General features: G+C 41.5%; 1 protein-coding gene across 1 annotated transcript in view; it reads left to right on the top strand.

The window, feature by feature from the left end:
• Nucleotides 1-21,621, top strand: part of fhip1aa (FHF complex subunit HOOK interacting protein 1Aa) — a 31,319-nt gene extending 9,698 nt beyond the window's left edge. Inside the window, exons 2-13 of the mRNA XM_083938770.1 lie at nucleotides 1,563-1,606; nucleotides 3,836-4,056; nucleotides 8,812-9,483; nucleotides 11,217-11,375; nucleotides 11,642-11,728; nucleotides 12,049-12,216; nucleotides 13,359-13,438; nucleotides 13,634-13,836; nucleotides 14,608-15,609; nucleotides 15,712-15,890; nucleotides 16,315-16,435; nucleotides 19,100-21,621. Coding sequence (XP_083794896.1) covers nucleotides 3,952-4,056; nucleotides 8,812-9,483; nucleotides 11,217-11,375; nucleotides 11,642-11,728; nucleotides 12,049-12,216; nucleotides 13,359-13,438; nucleotides 13,634-13,836; nucleotides 14,608-15,609; nucleotides 15,712-15,890; nucleotides 16,315-16,435; nucleotides 19,100-19,296 — 2,973 coding nt within the window. The 5' untranslated portion in view covers nucleotides 1,563-1,606; nucleotides 3,836-3,951 and the 3' untranslated portion in view covers nucleotides 19,297-21,621. The remainder of the gene's footprint in view (nucleotides 1-1,562; nucleotides 1,607-3,835; nucleotides 4,057-8,811; nucleotides 9,484-11,216; nucleotides 11,376-11,641; nucleotides 11,729-12,048; nucleotides 12,217-13,358; nucleotides 13,439-13,633; nucleotides 13,837-14,607; nucleotides 15,610-15,711; nucleotides 15,891-16,314; nucleotides 16,436-19,099) is intronic.
• The last annotated feature ends 262 nt before the right edge of the window (nucleotides 21,622-21,883 follow it).

Raw genomic sequence — 21,883 nt, 5'->3', positions numbered from 1 at the left:
TTTCTTCTTACTTATCAGCCATCATGTACTTATGTATCAGTTCTAGTGAAGCTGAGTGACTTGTTTTTAATTGAATCAATTTTATGTGAAAGGGTGTTAAATGTGTGTTAAGTAAAATGTTTAACCGCAAATTTTCCCCATTGATATCACTGTTATCACTCCAGTTAAATAGGATTAATGCTGCGTTCCAGTAGACTCGGGCATGAAGTTCCCAGTCAAAGATCTCTTGGATCCCCGACGTCAAAATCCAACATGTTGGCGCCCAGCATCAACCGAAGTGAAAACATGAAATAATTGTGTGCACATAATACTGCCCATCTTTGACATGTTGCTACAGTGTTTGTAAGCAAAAAATACAGCATAATGTGTTCTAGTCAGCTGGTATTGCTAACCATGGCTAACCTGGCTATCTCTTTATATAAGGCTTTTCCGACTTTTTAACTGGGACGCGGTCAACTCGGGTGTGACGTCAATCCCCAGTTCCGACTTCCGAAGCAAATGGAGCGCACCATTCAATATGGCAACCGTTCTGTCAGCTTTTGCGATCCGCTGCTGATGGCTCGTTGCCAGTGTGGCAGACATTAAATAAAGCCTGCTGTCGTGTACTAAGTTGCTAAATTAAGTTACGTTTTTGGCTGCTGTATCTCAGTTGGTAGAGCTGGTCGGCCTTTAATCACAAGGTTGGTGTTGTGTTTCTGAGTTCCTCTTGTCTGCATTTAAAAGTGTACATTGAATCTAAATGTACACGTCCATGGGTGGCATCAGTACTGTGCTGCTAGGAAAAAGGCGGCATGTGTGAGGCACAAAACCAGCCTGCAAAACAAAATGAGTGCATGATGATGACTCACCTTTAACACACTTACTTACCCACACACACACATCTCCATCTGTCTCCCTCTCACTTCTCTCTGTTTACACGACACTACACTTTTATGAAAGATTGCATGTTTTCCAAGAAACCCACATTTTTAGATTCTCACAGAGCAAACCCTCAACTGCAGAAACGGAGAGTTTTATTGTACACATGATGCAAAAAACACAACCAGATTTTGAGAGTTTTGAGGCTGCTGCATCATGTGATGGGATTCCCACGATGGCTAGGTGTAAGTGCTGGAGAGGGCAGTTGTAATGTTTGGGCCTCTCACAGTGGAGAAGGATGCCAATTATATCACAACACTAATTGAAAAGGACAATAGTGTTATTCAGGGATCATGGGGATGTGATACTGATGAACGGAAATATTAAGCGCCAACACAGAGTTGTTTTATTCTGTTCTTTTTATGCATGTAAACACTGTTGCTGTCATGTTTTTCTTATACCCCCTCCTTTATCAGACTTTCTCTCAACATGTTTTTCCTTTTATTCGCCCTCCCCCTCCTGTTCTCCCTCCCTCCCTCCCTCCCTGTAACCTCCTCCCTCTCCATCTCCGTCCAAGTGGCGTTCAGAGGAGCTTACTCATGTCCAGTCACTTCCCACCATGCCTTGCCTCTCTCACACGGACACTCACTTCCTGCTCCTCGCTTTGACGTATCTTCATCTCTCTGTTTTTTGTGTGACAACAGGAGAAGAATGAGGTCCTTGTCTGCTTAAAGATGGTTCAGCAAAGGTAAGGACACACACACACACACACACACACACATACACACACACAGTCTGACACGCTCGCCACGCTGCTTTCACATTCCTTCTCAAGAATCCAACCAGCCGGCAGCTCTCCTCTAACTGAAAGCAGATGGTAAAAGTTTGACTGCGCGCCTTGTTACGCCTGAACTCAGTGGCTGGCGGGGATGTTTCTGTGGTATCAGGGCAAAGTGGATTCAAAAGAAGGGGGTGAGCTGTGATTGGTTGAGAGGCACATTTAGGGGCAGGAGCTCTAGAGGCTGTATTTGACGTTGTGGCATGCAGCTGCTGCGTGTTTTACAGTTGATCCCCTGTGGTGACGGGGGAGTCCATATGATCTTGCAGTGTGTTGTGTGAGTTTTAAGCTTTGTCCGATGTTGTGTTAGCGCTCTGGGAGGGACGGACTTAAACCATATCACTTTTCCTCAACCACCACCAGCCAGGGGCGGATCTACAGGTGGGCAAGGGGGCGCAGCTGCCCCCCAACTGTAAAGCCTTGCTTCCCCAGCCCCCCCCCCCCCCCCCCCCCAAACTTTTGCGTTTTTAAAACTGTACTTGTAAAAACAAACCGCCACTATGCCCGCAAGCTTCTCAAATCATTGAAACAAACAATAAACTGACCAAAAGTGAATTATTGTAAACGTAATATTAGAAGCTCAGCTAAGGCCCTGCATCAAACGTGCAGAGCTGCGTTCACACAGTCTCTCAAAAGCAGCCGAATTGTCATCAGACAGATAGCTAATGGGTTTGAAGCATCATTCATAATGTTGACGTTCAAATTCTAAATCAAAATTTGAACGCTTTCTTTTTTTCGTTTTATTTCTCTTTATTCTTTTTAAACACGAAAATATAGGTAACACTAACATTATTAGTAATATATTATTTATAAAATTAGGTTCAAGTGTTGCCTGCGTAGGATTTTTCTGACCTGTGGGATCCATATATTTTCAATAACTCCAGAGGTGTTACTGCCGTGGTATAATGTTACTGTAGGCCAAAGGACGCATTATTATTTCATGCCCTGATTGGATTAACCTGATGCCTATGCCGATGATGATGACGTCATAAAATGCGACTTCACACGTTCATTCAAAAACCTCAATAGGAGCTATCCATACAGCTTTACCCCCTAGTACCTTCATCAAGTTTTGGACAAATCATCATTTTATTTGTCAGATTCTTTGGTTCACGACCTGCAAAGCTGATAACATTCCCATGAGAAATACTCTGTGTTTAGTGCTAATTAGAAACCGTACTGCAAACCTAAGCTGTTAGCATGCCTGCAGGCTTCGTTCTGGAGAGATTAAGCGTAAGATCCTTTGAACATAACTGACATAATTTCAAGTTGTCATGATGGTCATCACAAACATTCACTGTCTGCAAACAGAGGAAACACGGGCAGATAAGGCACATCCTCGCATCCTTCCTCTTGAAGTGCGGGCGTGTACATGGAAAACCGTAAGAGCAGAGAACTGGATTTAACCTTGATGGTTTTTTTTCCCCCCTCACATTAGTCTGGTTGAAAAACACTACACTCTTTCTTTCCGCAGAAAACTTTCTGTCTTTTTAAACAGAGTCAGTCTTTCCAGTAATGTCCTCTCCAAAGGAAACAACAAATTAGCTCCTTTCTGGGGGAAAAAGTGGGCATCCTCCAAATTTCCACGCTGCCAATGAGATTGTTGAAAACGATCTGAGAAGCTGCCTTCAGGTTATAACGTTATAAAGTCAAAGTCATCAAAGTCTTTTTTTTTTAATACAAAAAGAGCAATGTGAGCAATGCAGCAGACCTCACTTGCCTATATACAGTATGTTGTCTTTTTAACTCCCCAAATTCAGCCAGAGTGGTTGACACCCAGTTGCTGTTCGCCTACTGATGTCAAGAAATGTTTCTGTAATGAGGGTGATGTCAGGGGGCCTGCAGGAATCCACTTTGGGCGTATGAGGTAGTCCAAAAGCAATTTGACAGCTCAGTCCGAAGTCCAGCCAGTCTCTGAGCCAAAGTCGAGCCCGATACGTCTCTTTCTCTCCTCTCCTCTCCTGAGTTATCTGACTGTTATTGTTCTCTGTCCTGCATGCCTGTCATAGCTGCTGTGTAGCCATGCAGTGGGAGAGAATCGCAAACACCAGTCATATCAGTGCATCTGTGCTGCTATTTTATGAAGCAACTTTTCGTGGCTCTCTGTATGATAATGTGTTTTTTTTGTTGCATCCGTAGGTTCTCTGTGATTACGCTTCCTTCTGTGGTTATGGTTGCAGCCAGTAAGCAGTCAGGAATGTCCTCCTCCTTCTGCCTATGACATGGTTTAACCCACGTATGATCCGGTCACCGCGATGGCCTCCATGGTTGCCAATGGAAACCGAGATGGGCAGTCTCTGGTCTTGAAAGGGGTGGATCCAGAGACATGCATGATTGTGTTCAAGAACCACTGGGCTCAGGTAAATGCCAGCACTAAATCAAGAGTGACACAGCTTAAAGGGACAGTTTGTCATTTCAGGAAATACACGTGTATTGTGGAAATACAAAGAGGAATAAATACAACAGAAAATAGGCAAAAAAAGACAAATAATAAAATAATAAAGACCTTTGGTAGTTGCTCATGTAGCTTTTTATTTTTTGCTTTTTAACTTTAATAATACTAAATGATCATCACATCAATAGAAATGATTAATAATTATTCTTTTTTCATGTCAATAACACTCTCATGGAGTGTACACATTTGCATTGAACCACACAACCTCTGACCAAATAACACAACTAATCCCTACAAGTTCATCTGGTGAAAAATGTAATAAAAACAGGAATTTAGCTTTATATAGCTGTGCGCACCAGAAAGGCTCAGACCCCATACTGAAAACAACTAATGTAGACGAAGAAGCAGCTGACACTTAGTCACAAACACACTTTTCTAACCCCTCAGTGTCTGGCCAGTGTCATACTATATATCGTTTGTAGATCTCAGTGTGGGAGGAGCAGATCTCACTGGCAGCCAGGACCCACAGGGCTGCAGAGGCACACATGCTGCTGCAAACAGCCAAAAGTCTGAGACAGTTGGCGTCCTACTGCCAATATTCCACTGGCCATAACTGCTCTGCAGTTGAGAGTTGCTTGGACAACACTAGAGTCAGTTTCTACTGTCTGTGCGGTAGAAGTAAAGTAGACTTTGTGCAGTTTTCACATTCACCAGCTGTAGGAGGAACGTTTCTTTAACACGTGCACATACAAAATTTAGTAATATCCCAACTTGGATATGGGATCACTCACAAAGTGTAGGCGATATCTTGTGTCCAGCAGTTTAGTTTGCATTTTCATAAAATATGTTTGTTTAAGGAGGTCGAATAAATAGATGTGATTTTAAGAATTGAACTGTATTTTAACTTTTTAGAAGAAACAATAAACTATATCAGACACAAAATATTATTCTGACCAGAGTATATACGTTTAAGAGGATACATTGTGCTCATTTTTAGGTTCATACCTTTATTTTGGGTTTCTACTCGAACATGTTTTCATACTTTAATGTTCGAAATACACTAATCCGCTCTCGAAACAGCTGATTTGACTTGTGAGAAAAATTTGCCACACCTTGGCAAAAGTTGTTTTCAAGCCGTGGGAGGAGATACCGTATATTCTAAGGATCCTGCATGTGGCATAGGAAGGGGAGACCAATCTGGACGACTTGTTGAATCCCATGTTTTCTGAACTAGACAGCCCACAAACAACTGTGTTGGCTTGTTTCACAGTTTGTGTGTTGCTCGGACCTCCAGATACCCAAATGTGTCTGCACAAACACTGAAAAAAATGCATTGTCATGTCCCCTATAAAACATTTGATGTGTTTTTTGATTTATGTTGCATTTCTTGAGGAATTATTGTGAATTTACTCCTTAAATTGATAAATTGAGCTTGAAGTTTCATTATTGAACTTGGAAATAGTTTGATGACAAAGTAAATGACTCCAGTGATATGCTTTGCATTGGGTGCATCTGTTAATGTGGTTGCAGAATGGAGATTGATGTGGAAGAATTGTGTTGGAAGTGAGCTTATTGTTTTGAACACAAACCTGTCATAGTAGGTAGCCAAGTTTAGCAGGTTTGGCAGAGACCAGTGACAGACTTGGCACTGAACATGATGGTGGGTTAACATTGTAGTTTGTTTCTGACTCGTCCTTTCTGGGGTCTGTCTGTTTTTGTGTGTGCATTTTAACAGATTCACATATTCCTTTACTAGTCCCAGCCTGACTGTGAATGGAAAAAGAGAGAACTCCCTGTTCCAGATTAAAGCTTGTTTGGCTTCAGGCAAACTGGCAGCACAATTTCACTCCTGCAGTCTTATTTCCACGCATAGCTAATCTGTGGCCTGATAACAGTGCTCTTGAGTTCAGTTTCAGTTTGGAAAAAACCTTGAAATCTGAGTTACATGTTTCGAGTAACAGTGACGTTGGTCCCTCTGTAAGAAGCTCTGCCTGTTTCATTGGCAGATTAGGTTTATGTTCATTTGCTGTGTCTTATCTGTCGCTCTCCAGGCCTCACAGAGCTCATTGTGTTTGTTGTTAAATGCTAAGTGGTTGCCAACAATCTTTTCTATAGACAGTGAAGAGCCATAATGACAACAAACCAACTGCCCATATTTCAATTTATGACTCATTCCATTCATGGTTAATGTCACGTGACCCCGAATGAATCCCTCACTTTTCTGAATGTGTTTCTGCTTAGTGACATGTACAGTTTGTGGAAACACTTCCATCCAGTGTACGCTGAAGAACATCTTCAGACATTCAGATTTTGAGTTAAATTTACGTTGTCGGGGTGGCTGGTGGCTGAGTAGTTAGAGCAGTCGCCCCATGTAAACAGGTTGAAGGTCCTCAAGGCAGCGGTCGCGGGTTTGACTCCGACCTGCGGCTCTACTCTGCATGTCTCTCTCTCATTCCATTTTCTGTCTGTCCTTTATAATAAAGGCTCGAAAAACTGCCAAAAAAATAATCTTTTACTTCCTTTTTTGGCATCTTTCAACTGAAATAAAAGCACAGATGTTAAGTGTGACAAAAAGTTTGATTTAATCATCCCAATTTTGATGATGGTTAATGACACCTTTTTAGAATTGGCACTTCAGAGCACGGCCTGAATCTGACACCAATTATTTCATTGTGTATTAATGATTCATAAGATGTGCGCCAAAACATTCAACTCAGCTAAACCTTTACTCTATAAGCTGACTCATGGTAAAACTCCAGCAGCTTTAAGAAAAGGCACCTGCGCCTGCATCAGCAAATCTGGTAGTGATGTAAAAGTAGAACTGTACTTTCGAACAAATTGATTCTGATGTATTTTCCAACTTTTAAAGGAAGTTTGGAGGGGGCAAATGCGTCGTCCCTGAGGGGGGATTTGTTTAGCAGCCAGGTAAAACATAGAACACACAGAAAAGTGTATGCACACAATAAAACCCACAATAAAATACCTCAAGAAGAAGAAGAACGACAGGAAACTTAGAGTATGCCTTCGCCATCATCATCAGCCCCCAGTAGTTAAATAGTAAACTAACCATCAGTCGGATCATCGTAAGTGTAAAGGTTGTTTTTTCCTGTTAGACTTTGGAGGTCTAAATCTCCCATTCAGCATTTATACTGCCAGTTGTGGCCTTTGAGGATTTGATGCTAAATAAATAATTCAATTTCAAACACTTTTTTAAAAGCAGCTTTTATTCTGAAGGTCAAATCCCTGAACCAGAAATGTTATTCTGACCCATGGAGCCAAAGGTTTTCACTTACTGGCAGCTGCTTTGCAAATAATACACTAATGCACTACTCCAGTCATTATTGTTAACAATCATTAACCTAGTCTGCACCTGACCTTGGTAGTGTCAGTATTAATCTGTCTTGTCACTACAGAAATGGCCAGAGAGCTTGAACTGGACTGATCCACTGGGCCAGGCCCTCTCGGGCTCAGACAGGGATTACACACTCTGTTCTCTTGTTTCCATCCTGCTCTCCTGTGCACAGCCAGTTATTGTCATGGCAGCAGTGGCAGGCCGGGGACACTGGCTCCATTATTGCGTCTCTGGTTTCTATGCAGCGGACACACAAGGGAGGGAGTGGATACACAAAGGACTGTTTCACTCTGTGCTACCAAACTGAGTTCATCTGCTCTGTGCCGCTGGTCTATTAACACCCATAATTAACCTGTCAGGAACAAGGAAATTATTTTACCTGCAACCTATCAGCTTTAATTTAACACAGTGTACAAGCACCATACAAATACTTATTTGTACTTATTTTATTTCAATCTGCTGCTAAACTGCACGCTGCGTATTGTTGTATATTGTATATACCTACGCTTAACCACGACGTCTGTTGCACTCTGTCACACTTGGTTCATTGCTTGATTTATCTGACGTTAACTTTATTTTGATTTGATTTATGTTTATGCTTATTGTTACTCTGATCCTTTTCCGCCTTTGTATCGAAACTGTTGCACAATAATTTCCCTCGGGATAAATAAAGCTTCTTGAATCTTGAATCTTGAAAACTGCTATGAACTTGAAACCCTGTCTTGTACCATCGGTAGACAGCACATATAGCCTGCTGTATGTGGGTGGCAATGCTTAAGATCCTCTCTGTCAACATAAATGGAAACTGTTTTTGTGCTTTTTGCACTATTTAAATCCCGGCAGTCAATTTGCTTCTTCCTTGGATTTTGTTGATTGAGTTTCTGTCAATCTTGACTAAAGTTTCATCGCCGTGAGTGTGTACACTTGAAAGTACTCAGATGGTTAATTCATATACAGTCATACATGCTGTAAAAAGACTTGTCTGTTCAAATGTCACTTTAACACACATCTCCAATCGAAGAGTTGACCAATACAAAAAGATGTATTAAGCCATATAAACCTGGTAAATGTGTCAGCCTCATCATGGAGTGCATCTTTACACCAATGGCTCGAAATGTTTCCTTAGATTGAAAAGACATCAGACAGCTTTATTAGGTGATTTGTACAAATATTGTGTCCTTTATTTAAAACCTTCCACCAAAATCATCCTTTTCTCTTAACGTTTTATATTTTGAAGTCTAATTCTATAAGTTTTGGCTTCCTCTCTTTCTGTTAGAATGTAATTATGAGCCAAAGCATAATAATATTAAATCAAATCATATGGTTGTAATGTGTGTTTAAGTAATTTCCTCCCTTCTCTTGTTGTAGGTGGTGAAGATCCTAGAAAAGCATGATCCCCTGCGCAGCAGCTCAACGCTGGCCTCCCTGAACCTCAGCACCGGCTCTAGCAGCGGCCCTCGTTTCGGCCCCATCCCCGGGGACGAGGCAAGCGCGGTGCAGAACTATGTGGAGCACATGCTGTTCCTGCTCATGGAGGAGGAAAGTGGTCAGGCCGGCGCCATGGGCCCCATCCTGGAGTTTGTAGTGATGGAGAATGTGATGGAGCGTCTCTTCGTGTGGAGCCTCCGTAGGGAGTTCACAGACGACATGAAGCTGGAGCAGCTGAAGATGTATGAGATGCTGGTGGGCCAGGCGCACCAGCCCCTGCTGCATCACAAGCCCATCCTGCGGCCGCTCATGATGCTGCTGTCGTCGTGTTCGGGCACCACGGTGCCACAGGTCGAAGCCGAGCTGGTGCTGCTGCTCAATCAGCTGTGCTGCGTTCTGGCAAAGGACCCATCAATTCTAGAGCTGTTCTTCCACACCAGCGAGGATCAGGGAGCCACAAACTTTCTCATCTTCTCCCTGCTCATCCCCTTCATCCACAGGGAGGGCACAGTGGGCCAGCAAGCTAGAGATGCACTGCTGCTCATTATGTCGCTGTCTGCGGAGAATGAGCGAGTAGCCAAACACATCGCAGAGAATACCTATTTCTGTCCGGTCAGTCCCGAATGATGAATTACCTCCTCTATCCCTGTGTTTTTTTATATACCTAATCAACCTTTCTGTATGAGGACTTCTTCACACTTACTACCTTACAGCCACTTTTAAATTCCAGACTTTTCTGTGACCCTGGACATCATAATCAGGCAAAAAATATGCAAATGAATTCATGAAGCCACTTGACGTGAGGTTAAACTATCTCAGTGAATGTTAGAAATGTCATGCATTCATAAGATTATTGCACGGCTGCAAGCTAATCCCTTGTAAATAATACTATTTACCCGCAGCTGCAGACGCCGCAGTGAGATATACCTTTTGATGCAATGCCGGTTCAGCAACTGGAGTCTGAATTTAATTGGTTCCACCGGCACACTCCAAAGATAATCCTATAGAGGATGTATACATCATTGCAATAGTAATGCATGTTAAATCAGACTGCAGTGCTATTGACTCAACATCCCAAACAAAAAACAAATCATACTGACAATAATGCATTAATTAGTGGCCTAATTACCGTATCAAGCTTCTATAGGAACGTGTTAGGCAATAAAACCCTTTGCTGCTCAAATATTTATAGAGCTGACCTATAGGAGGTATAAATCCATATGTATGCTGTCTTCCTGTGTGAGGAGGAGGAACAGGCAGGCTGATATGTAGGCTGCTGCAGTGCATCTGCATTATATTATCTCAATGGAAAAAAAGAAATGATTTACAAAAGTATTTTGCATTGTTGTGAGCATTAAAATTCTGTTATAAATCGGTTCTGCGAAGCACAATGAAAACATCCAATAGATATATAATTTTATGCAATACACCTGCCTCAACAATGTTTAATAAAGCCCATTATATTCACCCTCTAATCACCTTATACTGTATTTATATGTCACATTGTAATTTTGCTTTGTAGGCAAACAGCTGGCTAGTGTTACAAAGAGAAATTAACATGGGTTTAAATCAGCATAAAAAAATATTCTCTAAAGCACTCTAAAAAACCTTTATGGCAAACTGCTTTGACAACCTCTTTACATCCAATTTCCCAAATTGACGGAAGCTCTGTAGTTGCTGGAAAATGTATAAATAATTTACAAATGTATTTATAAGACGGGTCTTATCCAGGGCTTTAGTGAAGACCAACTTCATTGAGTCCAGGTCAAGTCCAAGTCCAGAGCAAACCCAGTCATGTTCAAGACTATAATAGGCATTAGTGTTTTATGGTGATTAAGGAGTAAGGATGGATCTATGAAGAAGATTGATCTATCTTCTAACATGAAACTAATCAATGCAGAGAATTTAGGCAAAGTTCTGTAATCTGATCCTGAATCAGCAGCCGGGAATAACCTCTGACACCACATAAAGGCAGCACAAATGCCCTTTCACAATGTTAATGAAAGTGAAAAATAATTTGCTTATCCGCCCTGTATAGGGTTCATCCTTGGCCCATGCTTCACCCTTCCTCTAAGGTTTTTAATGAAAACCGGGCAGGTAGTTTTTCCTTAATCCTGCGGACAGGGCTGAAAACATAACGCCAGCATTGAAACCTGATGCTAACATACTCACATGTTTAGCAGTCAAGGGCTAATGTTTTACATGTTCGCCATTTGTAGTTGCCTTATATTTTGAGTAATTAAGATTATGCAGTTATGTTTTATATGTATCACATTTTTCTTTCTGTTTATTCGTTGAGGTTATTTGGTTCTTTGTCAGTTTAATTAATTTGCACACTGCCTCAGGTTCTGGCCACAGGGCTGAGCGGCCTGTACTCATCTCTGCCCACTAAGCTGGAGGCTCCCAATGATGAGTGGCACTGCCTGCACAAAGAGGACTGGCTCCAGATGCCGTCCCTCGTCCAGTTTCTCAACTCGCTGGAGTTCTGCAACGCTGTTATTCAGGTGAGAAACTGTCACAAGGCTACACACACACACACACACACACACACACACACACACACACACACACACACACACACACACACACACACACACACACACACACACACACACACACACACACACACACACACACACACACACACACACACACACACACACACACACACACACACACACACAGACACAGACACGAGGCTCTGCCACATGAAAAATGTATTCACACGTGGTAAGTGACTGCAACCTGACTGACATGTGATTGTTCCCAGGTGGCCAACCCTGATATCAGAGACCAGCTGGTTAGCTACATCTACAACGGATTCCTCGTGCCTGTCCTAGCACCAGCTCTCCACAAGGTCAGTACTCTTCTTCCCTCTCCTCTTCACCTCCATGTAATGCCTCACACATATACATATTCCTCAGTAACTCCAATCACCAAAATACAGAAGGTAGAAGGCACAACACATCTTCAAGATACTGTGTCTGGATGAGACATAAATAAAAGGAAGAAAAATATATTTAAATCGTACATATTTGTACATAAGAATATCCACATAAAATAGCAACATCTTGCAATATACCGTGGACATTTTCTTCTCTGGCATGATGTTTTCATTTGTTACGCACAAACACACACATGAACTGCGGAAACTAATGATTCCTCCTCTCTGTGAAGCTGACAGTAGAAGAGGTGATGACCACCACAGCGTACCTCGACCTCTTCCTGAGGACTGCGTCTGAGCCGGCCCTGCTGCAGACTTTCCTCTCCTTCATCCTCCTCCACCGACACGACAGCGTCCACATCTTAGATACTCTAGTCAGCCGCATCAACACTCCCTTCCAGGTACAACACACACACACACACACACACACACACACACACACACACACACACACACACACACACACACACGCACACACGCGCACACACGCACACACGCACACACGCACACACGCACACACACACACATACACACACACACACACCACTCAAATACAGCATGACTCATGTTTAATAACTGCAAAAAAACTATCCGAAAGGCACTTTGGACCCCTAAAACTTTAAATGTCAGTAGCAAAGCTGGTGGATTGTTGCCATGGTGATGCTCAGTTGCGGTGACGGTATCATCCTAGCAAAGCAACTGATATGAGCATTTTCAAACAGTCCTACAGTACTGTGTTGAAACACTGTGTTCACATCATTAACATGAATAAGTAATGTGTTCTTTACAATGTTGTTGGCCCGGGGAGTTCCCTGCAGTGTTTGCGAACAGTCGGCTTTGGCACACCTGCAACTCCGAGTGAAAAACAAGAAGCGTGTTTGCTTTTCCTATGTCTGACCTTGAGCCAAATTAAACTTAATCTTACACGCTAATATTCCACATTTCAGCTGTTTTCTTTTTTGCTTTTAACATTGATGTATGATTGAAAAAAATGGCACTTTGTAGAGTCATGTTGTTATGGCTGGTTTAGCCTTTGACTGAGGGAAATACTGACACAGAATATCATTTAAATCTACATCTCAACTCTCAACCATATCTAGGCTCATCAAATCAAAAATGACTGCTAAGAAACCAATTTGATTTATTAGATTTGATTTTACTTTAATCTAACAGGGCAGTTGATACAAACACCTGATTTCTGTTCTACACTCTATTCTTTTTAAGTTATTAAATTAATTTAGTCTTCAATACGTCTAATGAAAAATAATATCCATCACCATTTATCACAGGCCAATGCCACATCTAGAAATTTTGTTTTGTCTGACAAACAGTCCAAAACCCAAATATATTCAATTTACATATAATAGAAAATTGCAGCAAATTTGAGAAGCTGGGACCGGTAAGTGTTTGCCAATTTTGCTTTTAAAAGTGACTTAATTGATTAATTGTCAAAAATGCTGTTGACTATTCCACTAACGTTTCAGCAGTACTCTCCCCAGTAGTTTTAATTTGTTTGATTGTGTCTTTCCATTCAACTCTGCAGCTGGGGACTGTGTCACTGGCACTTTTCCGCACTCTCATTGGCTTATACTGTGAAGATGTGATGCTGCAGCTCATATTGAGGTGAGTAACACATACACACGCACACACACACAGACTTATCCCAGTTATGAAACATGCTACATCTAATTGGTTTGGATGAGCCTTTACTTTCTACCTACCACCGTGCAGACTTGTGTTACCATCTGTCTGCTCACCCTCCTCCTGCGACCACCCCTTGGTTTTCCTAACAGGATTCGTTCCCATCTGCCTCCCCAGGTACCTGATCCCCTGTAATCACATGATGTTGAGTCAGAGACGTGTTGTTGGGGAGAGGGACTGCTACTCTGTGTCAGCAGCCAAGATCCTGGCATTGACGCCGTCCTGCTGCTCTCCTGATCACAGCCCTCCGCCCCTCCGACAGCTGGACTCCATCCTCTTTTCCAAGGGTGCCGAGACTCCCAGCAACACCTGCGACACAGGTAAGAAGGACAGGACATTAAAAGAAAATTTTGTTTGGTTTATTACAGCTCAGCTCCTATTTATGCCTTTTTTTGGAGCATCATTTCAATGGGTTATGACAACATTGTACTCAGCAAAGTAATTGCTCAGATCTGGGAACAGGGAGGCATTACCGAGCATTACAGATTGTAAATAAGCCAAGAGTTCTGACAGATTATCAAAACCACTTTTTTTGGAGCTAAAAAGGACAGAAATGATGGCCAAAGCTACAAAAAGACTACCCAAGTTGTAATAAACTACAATTATCCTAAGGAGCACATGCTGCACTTAATGGAGTACAGCTAATTTTCGTCATAGCTGAAATGAGTAGGGAAGCAGGGTGACATAGTGAGTTTTTAAGGCCCTGTGCTGAAGGCATACATACTGTACTTCTGAGGTGTCCTTCTGCATAATGAAAAGTAATTTTGTTGCAGTTAGAGTGCTAAAACCGAAACAAAAAGTATAATAAAGAGTATGATTTATTAACACTACATGTACATCTTTGCAGACATGTTTTGACTAAAGTGCACTGCAAGGAGCATTTATCTGGGACATGAACATATAACAGGGATGATTATGAGTATTTTATCACATAGTGCAATCTCCCGTTGTTTCGCTGTATTACATCACTTTACCCCCTGTAGCTACATGTCAAACTCATTAGTTCTGCTCTGTGTGAGTTCTGCGACGAGAGGCTGAGACGCTGAGACGCCAGCTTTTATCAACATTTGCTGTGTGTTTTTTTTTGTCAGAGGAAAATAAGAGCTTCTTAGAAGAGGACGATGGCTCAGGTAACTCCTGCACCATCGGCTCAGAAATCTACCTTGATGTCAGTTATCTTCATTACCTCTATGATGCCCGTCTAAGCATCAGCAGCTGCATAAGGGCCTGCCAGGTTTGGTCAGCACCATATGACAGCGAGGATCCCCCTCCTGAGAAATACCAGCCCGGCGTCCTCGAGGAGCCGGCGCTAAAGACTCGTCAAACCCAGATGGCTTTTAAGAGAGTTCCACAGCCGCTAGCGCCTCGCCCTCGCCCCTGCCTGCTGCCGAACACAGATCTGCCCTCCATCACGCAGCTGGAGCTGGAGTGGGATGATAGTTACGATGCATGCCCCGTGCAGGCCACTGAGGCTCCTGCGGAGAGTAAACCTCCACAACAGCCTCCTGCTGAGCCCCCAAAGCACATCCAGGAGATGAGGAAAACAGCCATTATGTTGGTAAAAGGTTCTTATATCGAGGAAAATGAGTTCCAGGATGATGTCATGGTATATGATCTTGTTGCTAAGAAAGACACCAGAGACGCTGAACGAGATAAGCTCAAATCCAACAGGTCTGAATCAGAAGAAACTCAGCTAGGCTCAGCAGAAGTTCCCCTAAAAAACGGACTTAGTCTAACACTCCCAGCTGCTGTGATGGCTGATAAAACGAATGTGGAAGCAAAGGCCGAAGGTCAGACAGATTGTAATGTCCAGCTCCAGAGCACCACGGCTGCTGTGGCGGGTGATGACCTTTTGGCTCAGTATGAGGAGCTCATTCGCACGTTGGACACTGAAGCAGGAGGAAAACAAGTCAAATCAGATGGAGAATTGAAGAAACCTGTCGTACCTGCAGAGGAGGAGGAGGAGGAGGAGGAGGAGATGGATTTCACCTCCTTCTCTGCTGAGACACCAGAGCCAGAGAAACTGCATTCACCATTTGGGGCCAAGTTTGTCAGTGGAAGTGCAGGTAGAAGCCAGTCAGTGCCTTTTACTGGTAAGTTGAGGGAAACCTACGCTTTGCAGCAGCCTTATTATTCGCCAAAGACTTACATTCAGACTGCACAATAAAGATTGTTTATGATTATTCTTCCTGCAGGTCCATTTGTCAGCGTGCTGTTGTCTCGTCTGGAGAACATGCCTTCTAACTCGCTCCACGTCAACTTGTTGTTGACGGGCATCCTGGCCCAGTTGGCTGCCTACCCTCAGCCTCTCCTGCGCTCCTTCTTCCTCAATACCAACTTGGTCTTTCAGCCAACTGTTCGCTCTCTTTACCAGGTAGCACAAATATGTTGTGTTTATGCATGTGCAGGCAGGAGTGATGCTTTTAATTCCTTTCCTTCCCCCTGAGGCTTGTGCATCATCAGGGCGATAAAAGGAGGAAAAAGAAAGCAAATGATTTGGGTATTGTTAATTCACTGAGTCATGATGAAACATGCAGCTCACCTTTCAGTAAGTGAGATAAAATAGGAATACAATGAATCATTTGAGCACAGCTCTGTAGCTGCTCTTAAATAAGATGAAGTAACGAAAGCATCCTCTCTTCTCTCTGTTTTTTCATGTACAACCGTAGAGATGCTTGATTAATATAATCAGGCTGCAGATTTCAAGGTTCTCATTAATTAAGCTTTAATTATATTACTGCAATTCAATGGTGTGAATGTACACTAATCCTCAGTTTCTTTCCTATGTTTCCCTTCAGGTACTGGCCACCGTGAAGAACCAGATAGAAGAGCAGGCCGCGGCCAGAAAAGACTTTCCAGAGCTGATCACTGCCGCCCAACACTGGCTGCTGGCCAGGGAGACTTCATTCATGGCAGCAGGTGACAACACACCCACATCTAGGATTTTTGTTTCAATGCCAGTTATGGTTGGAATCTGTATTAGTGCAGTTGTATACCAGTGTGGATTGTGCATGAAAAAGCAAGTATTTAAAACATTCAACACACAGTTGCTGATATTTCAAAAGATAGTTTGACATTTTTGGAAACATGATTTGCTTTCTTGCTGAGCATGAGATGACAAGAGCTGTGTTTCATTAGCTGTTCAACGTGCCCTCCTTCACTTCCCCTCAGCCCTTGGTATTACGTAACAGCACACGTCACACGGGGGCCACTTGGAGAGCTGAGGGAAATTGGGCGGGGGGAGGAGTGGGGGATGAAATGAAAAGCACCTGCCCTCGTTCACTTCAGGCCAAACTATCATGGATCCACCACAGTTGTAGGTTTAGCGCTGTACTGCTTCTTACAAATAATCAGAAATACCTTTAGACTCATTTTAATGATGAAGGTGTTTTCTACGGATGATTGCAATATGTCAGCACCGTCTGTACTTTGTAAACAGCTGCATCTGTCTTTGATTCAGAAACTTCTGTTTGTGATCTGTATCATGATTATCATCATTATTATTGCTTTGATATGTTGCAAAATAACATTTATTCCATGGGTTTACAGATAATGTTGAGGAGAAACCACACAAGTCAAGTATAGATATATAAACTAAGTAGCCTAAATATTTACTGCAACTAGTCAGTTTTCAGTAAAAAATGAAGCTATGAATATTTTCTTCAGAAACTATCGGCTAAACAGGCGAACAGCCCACTTATAATAAGATATTATTTATAGAGAAATGAAACTGAAAAGCATGTCAGATAGTGAAGTTTAATAAAGGTTGCTTTATTTATGCATATTGTTCTTCTTTAGTGGTGAGCAATCTTGGACAGGTACATTACTGCCACCTGCCCAAGGATGTATTCTCTTCCACCAAATGCATAACTGCAATGCATTGTGGCTGATATCCACCTCTGGAGTGACCATTGTTGTTCACTCGGATAACTCAGCCCCCAGAGGTTTGAACTCACCAAGTTCATTTCAGTTTTTCACACTATTGGAACGACACTTAACATAGCGGCGGGGATTCGAGGGCAAGTGCCGAGGGAAAGTGAACAAGGGCATGTTGAACCCCTACTGAAACGCAGCTATTAAAGATGCCACTCTCAACCTGTAAATATTAAGCAACTGCTAGCAGCCAGTTAGCTTAGCACAACAAAAAAACATGTCTTTTTTTCACAGTTTTGTACAAATTAAACCAACCAGATATAATGTGTTAATTAGTGAGCTTTAGGGGTGAAAGTACACAGATTTTTATTTTTGAATTTTTTTTATTTACCTTTGGTTAGAGCTGTTATGCTAAGCTAATGTTCCCATAATGTCAAACTGTTTTAGTTTATGTTGCATATTCTATAAAGTAAGTACTGTAATTGACATGTAATACTTTTTTAAAAATCACTTTATTAGCCTGTGAATTCACCAGCTTAAGAAATGTAGTATAGCCAACTTTGATGTAGCGTCAGCCTCATGGAAAATTTCCTACCACGGCTTACTTTGCATGGTGAATAGCTGCAAGTCCTCTTTGCAGATTTTACAGAAGGGTCCTCCTTTCAACCTTCACTCGCATTTTACTTACGCTGAAATGACAACCTCCCGGCATGTTATCATCTGTTAGCCTCTGCTCCATCAGAGGGCACACATCAGAAGAGACTGAGAGATGACACGTGCAGACTTCGAGGCTCGGGGGGTGTCTTCTTCATTTAAAGGCAAAGGCAGTTAGGCTCTCTTCCCCTCTTTTATATTTCTTTATCTAAAAAGCAAACTATTGCTGTCAGATAGTGTTCTTTATGAAAGTAATGCAATTGCAATTTCAAGCACTTTATTAAAAATCCAAACACTTTTTAAACCTTTTCAAACATTAAAATTCAAGCATTTCAAAGGATTTCAGCACCTGTACAAACCCTGCCTTAAGCTGCCATGTATTTGCAAATAAATAAATAACTGTAATTCCACTCCAGAAATCAGTTTCATAAAGTATCTTCGGTAAGACAGTTGGTTCCGAATGAGATTTATTGGCTTGAGATTGCACGGTTTAGATCTTTTGGTGGCAACTTGATGACTAGAATATAAAACTCTGCACTGCTGTTGAGTCGCTCAGTCTCAGTAACGTGCTGTAAAAAAATTGGGTCAAGTTCAAAACGTCTGCGTTCATTATCGGTTGCATTTCGGCTCCTGTTGGGAACCAGAATAAATTCTACTTGATTTTGTCGAGTCACGTGTCATTGAGCAGCAGCCTCAGCTCAACCCTGGAGTGTCAGGCCTGTTTTTAACTAGGTTCCCTGTGGTTTCAAAGTTGTACAAACTTTATCGTTAGTATGTTTGTGAAAAGATAAGAGCCAGAATTTTCCCTAAGTGGGAATTTAAAGGGACTTTTTCAGCTAGTTAACAGGGATACTCTCCTTTCTTGTATGTGTTCAGTGGAGCACTTAAGAACCAACTTTTTGGCTGAAATTATGAATTTATGAAATCAATAACAGGAATATATTATGTTCATGAACTTTTTTAAATACCAACTCATGCATGGTGTAGAGTATATGCATGGGTACAGGTGATTTACTTTCATTTTGTCAGTTACTTATTAAATCCTCATGTTCTCAGACAACAGCAGCAGCCGCCGCTCCACGCACGGTGAGGCGGGAAGGATGCTGAAGAGTTCGCCGCCACCGAAACCCAAAGCCATCTCTCTGGACCGGACAGAAGTCTTTGCTACTGTCCTTTTCACGGAGTTCCTCAAAGAACTGGCTGCCATTGCACAAGAGCACTCCATCTTATCTTACATTCCTATGGAAGAGTGATCGTGTCCCAATAAGAGTCCAGTTTAACTCTGAAAGACTTTAAAAGACTCTTTTAATATGTTTTTTTTTTTAAATGTGTTCTTTTCAGGCACTACTTGATGAAAATAACTCTCAGATTAAGTGATTTATAGAACAATTTTAAAACAAATCATAGCATATTTATTTTCCCAAGCAAAGATAATCAACTTCTTGTGCTTTTTAAAATGTTCATCTTTCTAGTTTTTGAAAGTTCTGTTTGGCAGCCGAGAAAAGGCCCAAACTTTGACCTGTGACCAGCTGAAAGCTTCACCAGCCGATAATGCTCATAAGAGCGAGCTCCAGGTCCACCAACCAAAGACCGTAGAGAGATGATTTTTACAAAAACAATCATCAGCCCGTACCTGAACTCTTTCTGAATGTCTTCTACAACCAGCTCCAACCACAGCAAGATGTCTGCTGCTCAGTGTGCTTCTGTTCAATACTCAGGTGGCCTTTCTGGAGAGTTGTTGCCTCTTAGCCATAGGATTACACACCATATCAGAGCACCACTAGCAGCCTTTTTTGAATAAGCAGCATAGAAATGTAATTTTTAGATGAACTGTTTTTGCCGACCAGCAGCAGGGCCGACATCCGCACACATCTAAACTTCGTTCTTATGCAACTGTTACATTTTTGTGAACACAGGTGGGTCACTTTTGTCTTTTTTAAATGTTTCGGTGTTTCTGCAAAATCTTTGTGTGTGTTAGATGTACATTTTCTTTTTGGTGTTTTTCTGTTAATTCATGACGGTACCTCAGGAGTCTTTTTAACGCACGTTCTGTTCTGTCAGTTTTAAACGGCCCTTGGGTAAAGCAGTTTTCTTACGATGCACTAGTTTCTCACATTAATGTTCTCCAGATCAGTCCAGAGCACCAAAACCGGAATTATTCATGCTATATTTAATTTGCCTTACTTTAGCGATGCTTTATAATGTACATATTGTAAGAAAGAAAGTTCTAATGACACAGAACACTATGCAAATCAAGAATATTTTGGGTATAATTAAGTTTTGGATATTTTCACAATGGGAAGGGGTATTTAAGCTATTATGAGAGTTTATATTGCCATTTTTTGTTTATACTAGAGGCTACTTGTTATGATTCGTCATCATCTATTTAGGGTTTGTGTAAGGTTTTGTTTTAGTTGTGATAAGTTTAAAGTGTCGCTGTTAGGAGTCGTAGTTTTGCATTTGCTCAAAACCATCACACATTGTAACGGTTACAGAGGGCAAACTGTTTTAAGCCGCCTTTATTTTAGTCCAGGTATTTCATGTGGTTGTTGAAATGAGATAATACAAAAGATATATTTTGTTACAAAGCATGCCTCTGCTGTCTCAATAAATGTAACAGGACAGAAACACTTTGTAATCGGTGCCTAAATTATGGTTTTATTCACATTGCCTGATTTGGAATGGATTTAAACAGGAATTGACTTTTTTTTAATTGAAACTGTCCATCGTCATTGTAAAAGGAAAGCCCCCAATATTTCTGACGTGTTCAGTTTCATTTTAATTCAACTCCACAGAAGACACGAACACTGCTTTAAAAAAAAGAATGTATTCATTTCAAACTAATGTTTCGAAGTAAACAATCAATCACCATCCATTCACAACTTCATATAAAGATACAGTTAATATAATGTGGACATGTCCCACAGAAATGTAACTTTTTTTGAGGATATATATATATATATATATATATTTTCTTTCAGTTATGAAAAGATTCAGAGTGAGTTAATGGACTACATCACCAAGATCGAAAAAAACACTGTCCTTTTGTACAAACACCAATTATTGGGACGTCTGGTAGACTTGTAAAACGACCCTAGGTTGATCATCTCAAGTCCAGCTGAGTTTTTGTTCCTATTTAAATCCATTCATTTCTACTTGATGCTATGCAGGGAATATATTGTGCAGTGTTTGTGTACTTTTTTTTGTTTGTTTTTAAATGTAATTTAAATTTGAATCAAATCTTTCCAGAACTGTTGAATAAGTACTTCTCCCTTTATCAGTCTTTTCATATGACAGTGTCACTCTGCACCACTGACACGTCAACCAGCACAGATGCATTCAGTCTGGGTAACATACCCAGCACAGTATAACAACGTTTTGGCAGCGTTGTGGCTGGAGGATGGGTATAATAACCCCGATTACAGACCAGTTTCTGTCTCGGTGGGTTCCAAAGATTCATCCTTTGACACCATTTGGCCTCAAGTTTTCTGTCCAACATGTGATCAGGTTGTTTGTTGCTGATGTCTGAGACCCAAAGGCATGCCTCTTTTAATAAAGTCAACTTCTGGTAAATGAAACTGGATGCACGTTCAAAACAGAAACTCTGCGTCTTTACCTGCCAGAGGTGGTTTGTGGCTGTTTGCTCTGTAGACATTGACATGCTCATTTAATACACATTTCTTTTCTGCACAGAACTTTCCCTCCCTGAGAGACTTTGTTCAAAACTAGGTGTTATCCTCAGGTAAATGCATTCGCTTACATTCTCCCTTAACATGCAATGATTATGAAGTTCTGCAGTGATGAAGAAAACGATGGAGAACCTTTCCACAGCTTGTAAAT

The sequence above is a fragment of the Echiichthys vipera genome (assembly GCF_963691815.1).
Source record: "Echiichthys vipera genome assembly, chromosome: 2".
In the NCBI taxonomy this organism is placed as follows: domain Eukaryota; kingdom Metazoa; phylum Chordata; class Actinopteri; order Perciformes; family Trachinidae; genus Echiichthys; species Echiichthys vipera.
This window is presented reverse-complemented; position numbering and strand designations above follow the sequence as displayed.